Source organism: Fundulus heteroclitus, chromosome 13 (genome assembly GCF_011125445.2).
Source record: "Fundulus heteroclitus isolate FHET01 chromosome 13, MU-UCD_Fhet_4.1, whole genome shotgun sequence".
NCBI classification, from domain to species: Eukaryota; Metazoa; Chordata; class Actinopteri; order Cyprinodontiformes; family Fundulidae; genus Fundulus; species Fundulus heteroclitus.
This window is the reverse complement of record NC_046373.1, coordinates 14,726,666-14,745,794: the sequence shown is the minus strand read 5'-3', so window position 1 is coordinate 14,745,794 and position 19,129 is coordinate 14,726,666. Positions and strand designations below refer to the sequence as shown.

The 19,129-nt window shown below is 37.6% G+C and overlaps 1 protein-coding gene across 4 annotated transcripts in view; it reads right to left on the bottom strand.

Moving 5' to 3' along the window:
• The window catches only part of csmd3b (CUB and Sushi multiple domains 3b), a 159,220-nt gene that overhangs the window by 86,750 nt on the left and 53,341 nt on the right, over window positions 1-19,129 (bottom strand). For all 4 annotated transcript variants that reach the window (XM_036145171.1, XM_036145173.1, XM_036145172.1 and 1 more), the window contains exons 16-23: window positions 18,531-18,657; window positions 16,889-17,091; window positions 15,741-15,932; window positions 15,347-15,485; window positions 12,690-12,877; window positions 7,517-7,635; window positions 5,916-5,991; window positions 5,685-5,801 (exon numbers count right to left, since the gene is read on the bottom strand). In XM_036145171.1, coding sequence (XP_036001064.1) covers window positions 5,685-5,801; window positions 5,916-5,991; window positions 7,517-7,635; window positions 12,690-12,877; window positions 15,347-15,485; window positions 15,741-15,932; window positions 16,889-17,091; window positions 18,531-18,657 — 1,161 coding nt within the window. The remainder of the gene's footprint in view (window positions 1-5,684; window positions 5,802-5,915; window positions 5,992-7,516; window positions 7,636-12,689; window positions 12,878-15,346; window positions 15,486-15,740; window positions 15,933-16,888; window positions 17,092-18,530; window positions 18,658-19,129) is intronic.

Genomic DNA, 19,129 nt, shown 5'->3' with positions numbered 1-19,129 from the left:
TATTGGCTGCCTATTAGATTGAGCTTTCATTTTAAAATCTTAGTCTTAACTTTCAAAGGTTTACATGGTCAGGCTCCTTCTTATATCTCTGATTTGATCCAAAGAAATAACTCTTGGCGCAATTTGAAGTCATCAAATCAAAACCATTTAGTGCTTCCCCACATTTGCTTCAGAACTCAAGTGACCAATCTTTTCAAGCAGTTGGACCCAGAATGTGGAATGTATTGCCTACTTTCTCACAAAGTTTGGACTCTGAGGATGATTTACAAAAGAACCTGAAGACATTTTTATTCCAAGAAGCTTTTAGTTAGATTTGAGTTTTATTCTATGCATTTATGATTGTACTGTATTTATATTTTGTATTTTATACTGCTTTACATTTATGACACCCTGTCTGTGAAAACTTGCTATACAAATTAATTTGACTTACCTACGCAATAAAAGAGAAATAGAAAACAGAGAAAACTGAACAGCCTAAAAAATATGACCAAAACACAATACAAAGAGATCTACACAGTACCTGGAAAGCATACATTCAACTTTTCTGCATTCCCAGAGACTCCCAATTACACAACAAAATGTATTTAAGGGCTAAAAAAGTGGATTTTGCATTATATGTACCATTTAAATCACTGAAGTTGGACATTTGCAACATTTGGAAAGAACAGCTTAAATGTCAAAAATTAATATGAAGCTAATGCTCATGATGAGCGTTTGTAAACTTCTCATTGGAATGAACATTAAAGTAGGTAAATTAATATCTTACAGTTATGACTTACTATATGTAATCCATTAGAAAGAACAGATTGTTTTAGAGAGAAAAGGCTAAACAGGGTAAACCAACATTTAAAGCAGACAATAATTTCCAGGTGGTTCCACACCCTGAAGGATGTTAATTGCCTTTATTTTATTTTAATTGTCATGCACAGCATAAAAGCATGAAACTTCCTATCAAAAAAAAAAAATACAATGGGATTTAAAAACCAGGAATGGAAGTCTAGTTTCTCTTTATTCCTTGCTGAGACTGGAGTTGGACATAAAGTGACCAGATTTTGCCCATCTGCCAAATAATTTTCAGAAAACGTGTCCACCATGTGTAGATAAAAAAAACTGGATGAATCAGCCAGATTAAAGTCTCCATCACTCTTTGCTGCGATACTGACATATGGCGCTGCAGTAGGAGGAGTTCGCAGCTTAAAAGGTTTCCAACCTGCACATATTTTCAACAAAATGACAAACACGCACCAGCATTTCCTCACATATGCAGAAATTTAATAAACAGCACAATACACACCAAATTGCCTAACACACACATATAAAAACACTCCTGGCATAGTCTTGCTCATACTGAGATAACAAAGGACAGCAAACAGCAAAGCCCACACTAGGAGGGAATGATCACAGCAGAGCTGCTCCTCGGTGTGTTTACCACACGGCTCATTGATGCCTCCCCACACTAAACTCACATACACCCGGGAGACATCGGCAGTCATCTGGGTCCTAATATGTCTTGCAAAGTTTGAATCAATCTTCTGGACGTGTTATCAGATGATTGAAAACGTTTTACTGCTCATTTAAAAGCTCCTGACATCAGATAAACGAAACCTGGGCATCAATCCCTGCAGAGTTGCCTTGCCTTCAGATGAGCCGCCTGAGTGGGTGTCCTGAGCCGTGTCGTCATCCCTAAAGGAGGTACGGCACTTCTGAAAGGGAAATGTGCCAATGGTTTTCCTCCCATATGATGTTTTAAATAGAGGAGCTATTTGAATTAATGGTGAACATCATCAAGCGTTTAATAACCAGTCCAGAGGGTCAATTTAAACCTCGCTGACTAATAGGCTGTTTTATTAGGGTAGTTATGGCAACCTTGAGCTGTTCACTTTGCTATGTGATTGAAATGAAAACTATAACCAAGTTAAATCAAATAATAAAATGGGCTGCTTAAATGAAAGCGTCATTCAGTCAGTGTTTTTTGTATTAATATGATTTTTCACAGAAGATAATATACCAATACAGATACATAATCTGTCTATATGGGACTTCCTGGTTAAATAAAGGTGAAATAATCTGCCTCAGACGAAGCAACCAGAAACTTTAACGCCACAGGGTTATAAGTGGACATCACATCTACCACTTAGTAATTGCTTAATAAAGATCAAGTCACTCACATTCTGATTAGATATAAGAAAGATGTAATTTGTTCATGTTGGACATTAAATCTTTTTTAGATGCAGACAAGATCAGTGGGTGGTATGAGAGTGTCCTTATACACATAGAAATTAATCCTGTATCAACATGGACTGAAATGCTGTTCAGCCAAGAAGAGGCCATTAACTTGGAAAGTAAGATAATAGTTTACAAACACCCTCAGGGAAAAAAAACCTTCCTCTTCAGAGGCTGGTCCAGTGGTTTGATAAAACAAAAAGGAAATGTTTGACCACAATAACAATCATTATGAAAACTGGGGAAGCCTGAAAGCCTCACAACACCATCCCAGCTGTGACGTAAAAGGGTGGCACTTCTAGTTTCAACATTCCACTCTGGCAATTTTGTAGACTGCTCAGGGGTCCGATCAGGTAGTTACACAGTGTACCTTAATGTTCTCAGTGTACATTGAGCGGAGCGGCTTTGTTGCTTACCAAAGTCATACTTAAACATTTTAACAGATTTTTGAGCACATTGTAACATATACAATAGGTCAGTAAACACAACGGTAATCATGTATAAGGCGCACCGGATTATAAGGTGCACCACCACTTTGGAGAAAATTTTACGGTTTTAAGTGCGCCTTATAGTCTGAAAAATATGGTATATAAAAGCAAAAAGGCAAGTTAACAAATAATGCAATTACCCTTTAAAAAAAAAGTTTTAAAGCTTTGTATTATTTGTAGCAAAGGAACCATTTTTAGCTAAATTTAACATGTCAAAAGCTTAGCCCCTTTCTGCCTGACTTAAAATAATTACTAGTTTCCTCTGTGGTGAAAGTGGTTATAAAATTTAAAAAAGTGCATAGAATTCCACTCTCATATAGCATTCTGGATTTTTTTTTTTACATCCAAAGGTATAATGTTGTCGAAATAGAATAAAACCCTTGTAGTGTACTGAAGTGCAAGGCTAAACTTTTTTTCAGTGCTAACAGAGAAATGAAAATCATGTTTACATTTTATCCATCAAAAAGCTAAGCCACAAATTCCGATTACTGTTTTTTATATATCAGTATAGCCAGATGCTGCTTTGCTTTCGAGTGTCGCTCGTGGTTATGATACATGACACACTCACACACTCTCCTCACCGCTGTCTGCTATCTCACTCGCAGTCGAGCGTCTGTACCCACTGTGTTTTCACATCAAGGTATGATCATATATTTTCGCATGTGATTGGGCCCATGGCCGCCATACTAGAAATCAAAATAAAATTCTGCAAAGAGCAGAGATGGGGCAGAGCACTGAGAGTTAAGTAGCAAAAGGAAAAAAAAAAAAAAACTGCGAATCAGTTCATGTGATTTAATACAAAGCATTGTCTACCCAAGCCACATCTTTTGCACATGATGCATCGCTATCTGCAGACATCTGTTGTCTACGGTGTTCCATTAGTAAAATATGTCTTTCTGGTGTGCTTTTCGATGATTGAGTTGATATTAAACACGGAACTTTGCTGCACATTAACATGTAGGGGGTCGTCCCATGGGGGTGGAATGGGGTCCACAGCTGCAGTGGATGCTTCCTGCTCAGAGCTGCAGCATCGAAGATGTGCTACTATGCAATGCCAATTCTGCTATGCAGCACACACTGTGTGCTTGCTGTTATCTTTAAAGTGATCCCACACTTTTTTATTTTTTATTTTGTGCTGCTAGTGGGCTAACGGGGAATGATGTTGGGAGACAGGTGGAAGACATTCAGCAAAGATTCACAAGCCGAGACTCGAACCCAGGACGTCCGCGGTGATGACTGAGGCCTCAGTACATGGGTTTCACGCACTCCCCCAGTGCCACCACTTCACCCAAGTGATCCCACCCTTTCTAGTGTTTCCCCTGCGCTTTTTCTTTTGCCCTTCGCCCTGTGTTTCCATAACTGATAACCATACTTGAAATTCACGTATCAGCAGCACAGGCTAATATTATTGGAAGTGTGCAACAAAAACAACCACCTGCCTGGAAGGCAGTTTGCTGAATAGACAATATTTAAACAAAGAAGTTTCATAATTATCTTATTAAAATTATTCTAGGAATCATGTCAGCCCTACAAAATATTGAAGTTGGTTGTTGTAACAAGACAAAATATTTTCTTTAAATAGTCAGTAGCTTGTTATTTTATCTATTAGGTGCAGATGGTAAATGGCTTGTACTTGTATAGAGCTTTAACTACTCAGACAACCCCAAACCCGCTTTACACTATAGTCAGTCATTCAGATATTCACACACACATTCACACACTGACAGTGGTGATATATGTTAGTAGCCACAGCTGCCCTGGGGCAGACTGACAGAGGCGAGGCTACCATACATCGGCGCTACCGGGCCCTCTGACCACCGCCAGCAGGCAGTTCGGGGGAAGCGTCTTGCCCATAATTAAGATAATGAACATATTGTTGAAATGGTGGTGAAGATTCACAGTCATCTAGGTCATGATCAATCCAAAAAAGGTTAAAAAAATAAAACAACTGGATTTCTGGTCTGAACCTGAAGACGTTTCTCTTCCCATCAAAGAAGCATTTTGAATTGAGAACGCTTTTAGGATGGGAAGCGAAACGTCTTCAGGCTCAGATTAGAAAGCAAGTTGTTTTATTCTTTAACCTTTTTAGGAATGATGTTTTAATATTTATTGCCAACTTACATTTAATTACTTTTCAAAAGCACCCTTCTATCCCTTTCCAAAATTGTCTACAGATACTTCACACATTGATACCCAGACGGGGGCCATTCCTAATCATGGGTTGCATTACAAAACCAATAGTTATAATCTTATACATTTTGAGTCAATGATGGACATTGAAAATTTAAACATTATGAAATACAATAAATTAAAATAGATAAATTAATGTCAAAGCTCACAAATCACAGTGAGAATAAAATGTTATCCATATAAGAATTTTGTGGGGGCAGCAAATTTATATGGGTGGTCATTGAGCCCTGCACTTGGAGGTGCCACTGCTTCTTTCCTCTAATGACCGTACTTAAGAGCACAGGCCCATTTAATGTGAAGAACCCCTTGCAATATTCATCTCTCTCCTAATGTGTCGTTGAAGTCTGACTCAAGTACCACCAATCAAACATGACAAGATAAAAACAGTATCATCCTTAAATGTCATTTCAATTATGAAACCCCGACCTGGAATCAAATGAACAGCCACCAAGTGTCCTTTCAGCGTGCAGGAAAATCACTGCTGGTTTCTCGGCACGCTTGAAAAGCCCCAACAGACATCCTTTAGGTGTCCCTTAAGCACCCCCATTAAAAATCAGACATGTTTTAATGTCAGTTTGTTTCACTGAGTTTAATTCAATCTAGGAATTTGTGTCAAGCAGATTTCATGCTTACCCTTCCGGCATTATGAACTGTATTATTTTCAAGTTATGCATACAAGCATGTGATTATTTTATATATTCCAGAATATCATTTTGACAAGAAAGTATTTAATGCAAATTCCCTGTCTCAAGACTTGCATGCTGTGGGAGTGGATCGACTTACCAAACTCTCTTGGCACAGATATGGAATAGACGCAGGTTTGTCCGGAAGTGTAGTTTCTGGGGAAGTTTGGCGATAAGACAGTCCCTTCCGACCCTGTAGAGCGACTTCCACATGGAGCTGAGGGTGGCATGGATGTGAAGTCACAAAACAAAAAAATCTGCATGGTCTAACAACACACGCACACACAGAATAATGCTAAATTTAATTTAAGGGCTGCAATGAATATTTCACCTTGACAACTAGGCAGAGCTCTGTTCCATCCAGGTCTGCCATCATCTCCCATACTGCAGGTTAGAGTCGAATAGCCCTAAAACGAAAAGATACAGACAAAAATATAAAGTTTGATGAATTACTGCAAATATTCCCATATACTACCAATGCAACCGATCTAACTCAACAAACTACAACTAACTGAACAAATCAGCAAAATAAATAAACAAATAAATAAAATAATAGGAGCACTATTGAAGGAACCACAGACATCCCAACTTTAATGTGTGCAGTACTGTAAATACATACATGGACTGCTCAGGCAAAATAAACTTTTGAAAGGAAATTATGTTTTGTCAGGTATTTTTGTTTTAACAATACTTCTTGGAAATACATCTTATAATATTGTACTCCCAGGTTATACCTTTTAACTAGTTTGTATCTGTCATGAAAATGCCTAATTGAGAGTTAAATTTGTCTTGTGTCCATGAAAACTTGCCAAATCCGCTCTGCCAATGCAAAACAGATTTCAGGGGCAGTGTGATGGTTTGGACTTTGGCCTCCAAAGTTTCCAGGCTCACCCCCACTAAGCGCATCTTTTTGTCTTGTAAAGTACCTTGAAATGATGTTTATTTAATAACTGGTGCCATATAAATTAGTTGTATTCAAAAGTTAACTTACTAGGTGGATTAAATAATAGCACAAATGTTTTTTGTGGATGACCTAAGAAACAACTTCCTGCAGACTTTCACAACAATAATTTTAAGCTGGTATATTGTGGTGTAAATGGATAACATATTTGGATAACATATTAATAAATAATATATAACTACTTAAATATGCTTATATTGTCTTCTTCACTTACAAAAACAACTTTCTGAATCCCAATGGCATTGTTTGAATGTACTGCAAACCATAATTGTAAAAAAAAAAAAAACATTTAACCAGAACATTTTACCACATGTTTGAAGTGATTTCCTAAAGTGCTCATATTGCATGCATGTGGTTATCCTAAATGGGCATTTGGTAAGTCGGCCAACAAGACGAACAGAAAAAAACAGCACTGCGTCTAACACAGTACAGAAAACCGAGAGGTGCAAAAATATTCCTTATAGAGTTTCTGATAAACTCAGGAGAATTTTCTCAAAACACAACATACCAGTTAACTTCAAACTTAACACTCTCAGACAAAAACTGGTTTGTCCTAAAGACAGAACAGCCAAACCAAAGCAGAGCAGCGTTGTGTATGCGGTCCACTGCAGCAAGGACTGCTCCGACTCCTACATGGGAGAAACTAAACAACTACATAAACACAAAAAGCACAAGAGGACAAGTAGCTTGGGGCAAGATTAAGCAGTCCACTTGCACTTCAAGAGCAAAGGACCCACCGTTGACAGCAATGAGGTATTGTTTCATGCCAGTACTACTTGACACAAGCTGTCAGAATTATTATAATCTGTTCAGAGATATTTATTGGCCTAGATGCCTTGGTGTGTGTAGGAGCTAACAGAGATTTTGATGCAAAACAGTAGTAATATGATATTTCACCCTTTTGCCCACTGCTATCTGCAGTTGACCATATAAAGCTGCCATCTTACAGACATGTATCCAATCATTTGTACCTGCAGAACGTATCCTGCTTCACAGTAAAAGGTGACTGTAGAGCCCAGCTTGTAATCGGACCCCAACCTGGTCCCATTCAGAACCACTCCTGGGTCGAAACAGGATTCCCTAAGTTTGGCTGTATCAGAAAGAGAGAGACAGAGAGAGGAATAAGACAAAAGTGTTACTTAGAAAAGGGGAAAGGCAAAGAAAAAGTGAAAGGCACACATGGGTATTAAGGCAAATTAATATTAACTAAGTCCATTGCAATAATGAAAAGAGGCAGGCATAGCACTGGCCTTTCCATCAGTCTGTTTGACTTAGCAGCCGGTTTGAAGATGGAGTACGAACGATAGCTTTATCCCTCAGCTCTTTGCATGCTACATGAACCTTGCAAATGATGGCTCTGGCCCTCCTTCCAAAGGATTATTGGCCCACCCGCGTCAACTTCACACTTAATTCCTGAGTCCACAAAGAGCCAATATTTATTCTTTTGTGCAAGTGCATCAAACTGACACCCCCTGACAGACTGCGTCAGCCCCCAACAAATCAACGGGGACTCCATTGTGAGGGCAATCGTTCTTTTCATTTTGAAAACACCGTTATACATTGCGTAATCGATAAGAGCAAGTTTGTCCAATACAAAATGGTGAGAGCGAGCATACAGTATGGGTGCTTTCAAAGCAGCTGAATGTGAAAAGTGAATATTTCTGAATACGTTCAGCATGTAATCCCACCATAATGAGAGTTAGGGAACATTCTTAAAGAGTGATTTTTCTAGACACCTTGTTTATGAAGAGCAGATTAGACAGAAAAAAACCCTGATGCAATCTCTTTAAGCAAAGTATTTTAAAATATTTGCTATATTTCACAAAATGACAGCAACATAATGATGAGAAATCCCATTGGAGATGTAAAAAAGATGATAGGATGCTGTGCAAAATGTAAATATCAGCAGCAGGCAAGCGTGCTTTGCAAATTATGAGATTTGTGGTGTTAAAGCAGTGCAAACATAACAGTAAGAATTTAAGTCTCAATATTCTAGCGTTTATTTAACTTTCTTTTTTTTCAAATTATAACGTAAAAAAACAGCACTGGGTATGCTTTTCACGCTCTTGCATCACTCCCTTTGTTAACACCACAACATTTTAGCATTTAGAGCTGAGAAAAGCCAATTACTGTTTTTTGGAAACAGCCACAATACTTAAAACATCACGTTTGGTGGACAAAATCAGGATAAATTGGAGCCCCACAGAGTGATTGTTGTTTGTTGTTCAACTTCGTGTTATCTTGAAAGAAAAAAAGTTTATCCATTTTGGCTTGGTTCAGCCTTTCAGCTGCATAGAAGTTTGAAGTCAGATTTGTTATATTTTTGCTTCATATTATGCAAATTATGCAACAGATTCTGTGAAAAGCCTTAAAAATGAGTTCATCTTTATTGCAGCAGCATAATCTCATAAAGAATAGTTCTCTAACAGTGAACTCTGGAGATTTTCTTTGTCTCCCTCCTATAATGCTCACTGTGTGTGGTGGAAAGACAAGCTCAGGTCTCGACTAGCCTAGTTTTTGACAGTTCCAGTTGTTTTAAAGTGCTGCAATGCTGTTCATTTAAATGTGGGTGACTTTGTTTTTGTTACTTTGTTTTTTTATGGCCCTATTTGTAAAAATCAAGACACATCTGTCTTACATGAATGACATGTTTTTTCGTATTTCCTATTATGAAGAGGGGCTAGGATGCATTGTCCTGTTTAGCTTATATATCCTTGAGAACAAGAATATCATTAATTCTTAATAAAATGGGCATAGTAACTCTGGTTAACTTAAAAAAATAAAGTGTAACATAAAACATAAATTTTGTAAAAAAAACCAAATATTTCCTAAAACAATACAATTAATTATTCATATAATGCCCCCCGTAGAATAAATGTAACCAATTGAATGGTTGGATTTTTTAAAATATTTCACAGTGAGATTTTGCTCATTCAAAAAAAGATGAACTTATTTAAAAGCATGTTACACATCTTTACCAGGGCTGTGGAAGATAGGCAATAACAGGCATCCTACACATTTTAATGTCAAAATTCCATACCTGTCCAGTCTCAAATTTCCACAGAGCTCAGTGTAATAGTTTGAGTGTCTGCCATTGTTTAGTTTTCTGTTTTGGTTTCTTTTCTGTTTGATTTCTGTTATAATTTATGTCCTGTTTCTGGTTTGTTTTTGAGTTCTGCTAGGATCTCAGCACTGATGCCTGGTCTGATTATTCACTCGTTTTCACATTCTGTTAATAAAAAGCCTTTTGCAGAACCTCTGCTTGTCTGGCTGAATCCTGGGTCCAACGCTGTGAATCATTAAACTCAGTCCTGTTTTAGCTACTTTTTAAACTATAAATATAACAGCTGTAGAGAAGAATCCATGCTTAATGTGTTTTTTTTGGTTTATTTTGTTTTGTTTGTTTTGAGCAAAAGAACAGACTACATTAGTTTAGAACAAAATCTCTAACCCTAACCCGAAGGTCAATGTCTGATAATGGATGTTTATGATAAAGATGTTTGCGACATCACAATCTTCTTCATCACTTCTGATATAAGGACATCCTGGACTGTGCACTTTGATGGTTAGGTTAAATAGGAAGAAGCAGACGGTGGCTTTTAGTAAGCCTATTCCAGACAACTGAGGTTTTTGCCCAGACGCCTACACAACCTCTTAAGGAATTTTGGTTGGTCACTTTGTCTAGCATTGAAGTTGCTTTGCATATAACAATGAGTCCTGGAATGTAACTCAACAGATGAATCAAGACCTTATCCTTCATCTCAGCTCTATTCAGGTAGACTGCTACCTTATCCAGTAGCTGCCTGGCAGTGTTTTGGCTATTATTCAGCTAATGCCCCAGTCGTGAACAAGATACCTAAACTTGGCCGCCAGAGGGAGACACTCAGCCCAAGTCAAAAGAGGGAAACAAAACTTACCCTGCTAGAAGGCCAAGAAACATAAAAAGACAATTGAGAAAGTAGAAAAGAACCATAATATAGCAACTACCACACTGTTTCTTTTCTTGCAATGTTTAAGTGGCTCTAAACATGTATAAATTAAGCACATTTTCTGAAACACCAAATCCTGTCACATCTAGGCAGTGTGTTGCTTATGATGTGCTGCCGATTTTATAGTTCATGCATATTAGGACGGTGGGAGGGAAATTCCCAGCGCTCCACCGCACCAGGATGTGATCATTCCTTTTGCCGTCACTGCAACTTAGCGTAGTTTATTACGTCTCATACTCAATGATCGCCTGATGAAGAGTCAAGCTCTGTATGCAGGGCGTGATTGCCCCCAGGTGGAAATAAAAGAGCTGAATTAATCAAAAAGTAGATCACACCGCTGTGAGATAGAGCCACTTTAAGTCTTCACAATGCCAAGGTGAGTAAATATTCTTCAATGCAGACAAAGTCTCTGGATAGTAGAGCATGAGCTTAAAGGGGACACATTGTGCTATTTAATGCCTTCTGTTTCACATTGAAATTATTTAGTTGTGGTTTACTGGGGGTTACTGGGGGTTTACCTCCCCAACCCCCCGAGGTCTAACTCGTTCGGCCATTTTGGAAGTATGCTGGGGGATGGAGAAATGAATTGTGTGGGTTAATACACTCAACAAGATTTTTACTTATTCACTTGTAGCTTCGGCACCCTTGAGCTTAGATAACTAAAATGCAACAAAAAAAAAAGATGCCGGTTTCATGAAATTGGTAAGCCGGAAATCCATGACCTTGTTCAGCAGCTTCGCAGCAAATACTGTGCTGTAATTGTTTTTTAAAAAAAACGTAACAGGGAATAGATAAAAGCTATAAAAGTGGGTTTTGCATGAACTGTCCCCTTTAAGTAACCATATTACTGTATTAAAGAAAAACTATGATACAGAATTAAGTAGGTGGGTTGATCCATGCCAAAAATGTATGAAATAAACAAGTATAACATTTTATATATCTCTGTTTTGCATTTTTTTTTGTGTGTAAGATGAAACCAAAGTATTTTTTTTTTACAAAACCTCATTTCATCATACAAATCTCATTCCAGACAAGAATAACGAAGGACCCAATCCAAAAGGATAAATTAAATAGCTCAAAGTTTGATAACTAATTGGTGATGCATTGATGTCCATCTCCATGTTATGTTACACCAACTTTGCATATTGTATTACAGATCAGAGACAGATTGTGTCTTGTGAGTACTGAAAAATCAATTAATAAATGCAATAAACAACAACATGGCCAAAACAGGGGTAAAAAGTCACCCAAAAATGTTTTTCCCACAGCGGTTACTGCTGAGGCATCCAACATGGTATCTTCTACCAAATGGAGATAAGTGCCACCTGTGAACTACTGTGCCCACACACGCAACCTTTCCTCTCCATGAGCACTTCAGTTGCCCACTGTGAAAGGGCTACAAGGGGAGGATGAGATGTATTGCCGGGGCACAAGTGGAAAACACCAGCTTGAAAAGAAGCAGAGGCTGGTTGGTCTGTCGAGACATGAGCTGAAAACAGATGTAAGCACCAGGTGGAACAGCGCCTGTGAGATGGTTGACAGGTTTTTGCAGAGCAACAGCCTGCAGTCTGTGCCATCTCGTACTGTCTCCTCAGGTGAAGAGAGGGAGAGTCTTAACATCTGTACTCCCAGAGAAGCAGACATCTCAAATGCAGGAGGAGATCATCAAGGCTCTAAAGCCAATGAAAGATGCAACAAATCTCTTGTCAGAGGAGAGCAGGCCCCCACCATCTGTTTGATAAGGCCTTTTGCAAGCTCAACTCATCCAGTACACGGAGGACGGCACCGGAGAGTCATCAGTGGCCCGCAAGATAAAGCATGCTGCCTTTAGGGACCTATACAAGAAGATGCACTAGTGAGCAGAAGGGAAACAGTCTTTGGTTCTCCCTTTGGGTGAGAAATGGGAAAGTTACATGAGAGAGTGACTGCTGAGGCTTGCGAAACCGAGCTACAGTTTTATTCTTTTAAGAATAACAGCACACAAAAATATCCAAATAGTTATGTCTTGCTACATTTGGCTTTGTTTGGGGGTATTAAACATTTATTCTGGATTTTGTTTAAAAAAAAGGGCATCCTGCAATTATTTGATCTGTTTTTTAAATAGTCTTTACAGAATCTTTTGTACAGACCTCTACATATATAATATCTCACTTACCTTTGTACTCCAGGTGAAAGCCAGTGTATGAAACAGAGCCATCGCTGCGGAAGGCTAAAAGCATGGTGTTGGAGCTGCTCTCTATGCGCTCTGGAAGTTTGCTGTCCTGGAAGCTCCCGATGAGAGGACTGTTGCTGTCCGGGCCATCGTAGATGTACAGGAAGTCGTAGTTGGGCTCAATGTTGAAACTATAGAGGAACAAAGAACAAGCACTAGAGGTAAGAAATCAAAAGGAGAGAGCAGAGCGCTGTGTCAGGATAAAATTAAATACTTTGTTGCCATGTTTATCAATTTCCAGGATGCACGGTGGAACAGTTGGTAGCACTTTGCCTTGCAGCAAAAAGGTTCTGAGTTTACAACTCAACCTGAGGTCTCTCTGCAGGTAGTTTGGTTGTTCTTCTTGTGTATGTATGGGTTCCCTCCAGGAACTCCAATTTCCTCCCAAAGTCCAAAAACATGAATGTTTGTTCAGTTGATTGCTCTAATTTGTCCCTAGGCGTGAGTGTATGTGCATGGTTGTTTTTCCCATGTGTCTCTATGTTTCCCTCTGATGGACTGGCGACCTGTCCACGGTGTAATTAGATTTAATTTTACTGTTGCTTTCTGATGGTAAAGCAAGCAAAACATAAGAAAAAAATAAATTAGATTGTCATCCAGCTAACTAAAAAAATGTAGGTTTAAATCCACTGGTCAAAAACTTTGTCTACACTAAATCTGATTTTTTGTAATACAACTACCTAATGTCAGGTGGGAGCGGACTTAAAAGTGATTTCATGTATTTTATATGTCTTCTCCTCTCCTCATACTGGGTTAATAGCTGAAGTCCAATTTATGTTTTGAGAGATGGGGCCGATCTGATTAAATTTTAGTGTTAGACCAAGTGTCCTTGGAAAGGAGTGGATAGGGTCTGAGGTCAACAATCTATCAACAATCAAGACTTGTTGGTCCTGTGCTTCTTTTTTTTTTTATTGAATATCCAATGGAAACTTAGGCTAATGCAATATATATGCCCCATTTAAATACTACATTTTACTTAATGGTCTAATAAAGTGTATAAAAACTGAATTTCCACATGAATTTGGTCATTCCACTATTAAGAATTTGGGCAAAATTTGTTAAGGAATCCCTTAGTATAGCTTAGTTCAGGATGAGCATTTTGCTGATCAGCAACCAATTATGAAGGAGGGGTGGTCAATTCACTCTTTCATACTGTGTGGTTGTCTCCTAACTGACTTGTTTGAGTATCTGCTCATGGAGAGAGCCATCTGCCTCTGGACATTTTGTCCAACATCAGTTTCTACTAGCAGGAGAATGTTTCATAATGCCCACTGAGTACAAATGATTTAAAACCTTTTTCTACATTATCCTAAGTCTAAAGTAAGGAATGTGGTTATTTGGCTCCAATAAATAATACTTAGCAGAAAGAGGTCACTTGGACTTGATTTTGGTTTGAGTAGGAGTTATAATTTCTCATATTTCATAAGATTCAACCATGCCAGGACAGAAATAGATGTAAACCTAGTGTAGAACAATGTCTTCAGAATATAATTTGCAACTTTATTAAATTTGACATAAGATTTTAGCTTTTTTTTTTGCATTGTATCAGAATAACTGATCAGAATCATCTTTCGACCAAGAAAAATAAATTGAATAAATAACACAATAGCATAAGGACATGGGTACTAAGCGGTTTGTTTGGCGGAATGAAGTGGATATACAAATTGGCAACAGGCTGAACTGATTGTTTTGTGCAACCTTTTCAAGCTCTGCAACATTTGTTGAAATGTTAATAATAACAAAAGCTAAGCCTTACAGAGGAGAGGCAATTGGTTTTAGTAACAGAAAGGCTAGCTGTTTTATAGCAAGTTGCTTTATATTTTTCTCTTCAGTGTTTAACCTTCATCTTCCATGGAGTGCGTATATTTGGAAATATTGGCAACTTTTTGGAAGACATACAAGAGTTAAGTAATTTTCACTATTTAGAAAAGACAGACACAGTACCGTCGCAGTTTGTAATATCAAGATTGCTAACTGTACAAATGGATAAAATGTTAAAAACACTTTAAAAATGTCACCATCATAAGGTCTTGATGACATTTCTCTAAAATAGTAAATGGCTGCTTTATTGAGTTGCTGACTTATGTCAGTCACCCACAAACACACACAATGTAGCGCCACATCTGATTACCAATATTTGGTGCCAGGAAAAAATGGCTTATTCAATTACACTTTTCTTAAGTGGTTTTGTTACTGGATGAAGTGTTTTTTCCAAAACATTTTACCTACCGTCGTTCATGAAAAAGCATTAGGGTTAACAGTAGGAGTTTATTTTGTTTTCAGAAATTCACTAAAAGTTCAAATAAAGTCTAATGTGCACCACACCCTTCGATTTCAAGAGGCTGTAGAACATATTTAGCAGTCCTTAAACTGACAAAAATTTGAATATAGGCATGAAAGGATCATTGAGACTAACATTTCAATACCTGCATGGTTTACTTATAGCTTATACAACCACATAACCATAATAAATGTTTAAGTTAAAGGCTTCTGGATTGGAAAACTTTGTATTGGCAGACTTGGATTTGGTTAATCAATTGGATTCAGAAGTTTTGAAAAGCTTTACGAGACAGTGGCTGAATATTCAGTTTATGGGTCACCTGATGAAGGCCAGCGACAGAACATAGTCCGAGTTGACAGCAATGAGCCAGTCACAATCCTTCGAGTGAGGGTAGGGATGTGGGTAGTTAGGAGAGAGTATAAAGCCATTGGAACCAGTAAGATTTCCTCCACAAGGTGCTGCAACAGGAACACAATGTAAAATTTATTTTATTAGAGTTAAAGTAACACACACATAGTATATGTATAGTAAAAAATAAACATGAATATATAAAATCTCTATGACTAAAAATAGACAGAGATTTTATAGAGTCATCCTTTTAGTCCCTGACAGATGTGTCCTTGAGTCATTTTCTGTAACTGAACAACTCCAGCTGTGTGTGCAGTACATCTGTTTCATGTCCCTGCAGAATATACGGCAGCTAAACTTTTCACCTATGCAGACAGGCGGGCTGGGCTGCCAGTAGTATCTGTTATCCACTTGTATGCAGGTTATTTTGTCGTCCCCCTGGAGCTCGTATCCAGGGTCGCACTGAAAGGACACCGAATCCCCCGGCTCACGGCCGTCCCCGCTGCGCGTGCCGTTCATCGGTACACCTGGGTCCCTGCAGGCTGTGGCTACTGAGCCTGGAGAGATGAGAGACGGGGACAAAGTGGGAAATAGAAGAGGAAATAGGAAGGCAATTACAAAAAAACAGGGTCAAACTATGTGCAGAGTGTGTAGCAACTGGACAAATGCCCAGGCTTTAACCTCAAATACGAACTAATTACACAATTTTGTTGCAGAACACTGGCTCTTTTAAGCAATGCTCAAACAATAAACATTTCTAAATAGATTAGGACACCCTAAAATGTTCCAGCAAAGGAGCCCCTATTAAATATACCTCTCGCTTAATATTTAAACATAAAATAATAATAAACTGCTATAAAATGCATAGTTATCGTAATATTAGGGATTAGTTCTGAAATTTGACTGTATCGTCTCCTGGCACATATTTTATAAATTACAGTTTTGAATGAGAGTAGAGAATTTATAGTATATTAAGTATGACCAGTTTTACACATTTGACCTGAACAATAAGATGATAAAAACATAACAATGCTGTCTGTAATTGTGTTGTTTTATTACTTCCAGTAAAATAAAATTAATAAAATGCGAATAATCTTTTAAAACAATATCAGCTCTTTTGCCTGCGACTGAGAAAAGTAGACAATAAACAATTTAAGTTACAAATCCTTTCTTTAGGATATTTATTTAAGATATTTTAAAAGTATTTGCTGAAAATGCATGTACAAATTCCAATAGGAATGTATTTTTTATTTAATTAGTTTCCAAAAAATAAGACTTAATAATAATAATAATAATTTGGAACCACTCTTAGAAATGTAAAACATTTACATTTTCAATAGAATGCAGATTTTCATGAACAATATATTAGAGTTTCCATTATTAGTTTAAACGCAATGGATGAAACCAACTCACTTAAAAGAAGAGCAGTATTTTAAAAGAAAAAAATTTATAATCCAGATTCATTAATGATTTTCTCTTTAACAACTCTTTATATTTAAATTGTGTTACTTACTTGAAAATTCTATGGCAAACCCTGACTTGCTGATGTAAAAGTCTGTCTCAAATTGGACTGTGACTGTGTTGAGTGTGGAATGGATTCCCTCAGGAAGCAAAGATCCACTCAGCTCTGCCAGCGACATTTCATTCTCAGGTGGTCCGTCCCAAACTTTCAGCATGTCATGGCTTGCCTCCGTGTCAAAGGCCAGGAACTGTAGACTGAGATTTGAAAGGGGAAGCAATAAGATTAGTTATTTCAATCAAAAACTTTAAAAGTACTCAGTGTTAGCTACGTAATTCTCAACCCTTGATTTTCCAAATGTGCATATTAATGGAAGATGTGCAAATGTTTTGTAAAATGTGTTTTAATATTATAATTTATTTACAAATACAATCTGTATTCTAGATGGCCAAGTCTTAAAAATAGATCAATAATGTGAAATCTTTTTAAAAAGGAATAATCAAACCAGAATCAATGTGCTACTAATAAAAAAAAAAATTAACATTTCAAAACTGGTTTGTGTTGAAAATCAGATGATTTTATGTTTGATCAAACCTCATTGGTAATCGACCAAGCAAGGCAAGACAAGTTTATTTATAAAGTACTTTTCAGTAACAAGACGATTCAAAGTGCTGACAGGCGGAAATCAAACATCTGATGTTTTACAAAGCTTTGTTGGCCGCTCTTTCAGGTTGCCACAACAAAGATATGCATGTCAGAAGAAACGGAAAGCTAAACCCCCATACATCAAAATTGCTATCTTTTATCCTTTTGGATAGCCCTCTTCCGTCAGTCAAGGAACATGTTGCAATAGGAGATGTTGGCAATCTTTAGAAAGTCTCACATTGTAGCTAAAGGTGAACTCTTCAGTGAACACAGAGAGACTGATGTTTGGCAATGCAAATCATGTAAATAGTGCTATTAAAAGATACTGTTTACCATGTCAACTCTAATAGTTTTGTCTTTGTTTTGAAAAGAATAAATTAAATCCTTTTCATCTACCTTGACCCGACTGCACACTCTCTCAAACATATGTTGAGACTTGGCCTCTGCTCCTAATATAGGTACTGCATAGGTCACAACAGAAACACTTCTTAAGACGCTTGTATAGTTAGACAATGCATCATTTTATAGTCTAACATATGACAGTAAATTAGATTTTTCCCTCTCAATCACTACATTGGACATAACTGTTATTTATTATCAAATGTATCTTCTTGCTGGACTTTACATTGCCAGGTTTGCAACAAAAAATCAGTCTTGTTGTGAAATGAGTTATATCTTCATAAGTTGTTATTATCTAATTAGTTGTTTGTCTTTTTTTATGATACACAAAGTACCAAGGGATGATGTACAAAAAAAAGTGTTTACTGTTAGAACAGGTCAATTTTGAGCATATGTAGAAAGTAGGTAAACAAGTATTTTATGGCTATTTAAAGTTCTTGAAGAGAAATTGGCCAACATCAGCCCACGTTGGTATCGAAAGGATAAGCATGCAAAAGAGGTGACCAAAAATCGGCCACAAAATCTGTGATTAGTGCATCAGAACCGTTTAATAGACGTAAACAAAGCTTGCAGATAATGTTTGTTTTCACAGATATTGGCCGGTAGGTTGACTCTGCCATTACTAACAAGGTCCCAGAGAATCTCATATTACCTCACAATATTACCAGAATCCACCTCAATGGTCCAGGTGCAACGAAGGTTGTTGTCATAAGGAAAAGGGTATCCAGGTGAAAGAATCCTCCCCGAGGATTCCCCCTTAAAACGACCACCGCACTCAGCTGCAGGTTTTACAAACATACAAAAGAGACATTGTAGTGTAGGTAGTATAAGAAAAGTTGGATTTCTAGAGCACTCAGATTAGCATAAAAAGGTAAATTACACCCCCACCACTGAAGCCCAACAAAATTGGTGAAACAACATTTAAATGAGCTGATTAGGTATGAAGAGTCAACCATTTATCTGTCTGTGGTATTTTTTTTTTTTTTATCAAGGCAATCACACCAACTAGGTGGACCTCAGGGGCTGCTTAGTTATCATCAAAGAGTGAAAGTGATTAAAAAAAGAAACCAACACCCGCCTCTTCATCTTGCTGTCTTTCTCACTCTCCCGAAGAGAAATGAAGAGGGGAAGAGAGAAGAAGGGGAAGAAGAAACAAAGTGCTGATCTTGCACTCCTCCCTGAAGAAATCACCTCGCATTATATAACTAAAATAATTCCTCTTTCTCACTTTGTCTCTCCCAGTTATATACT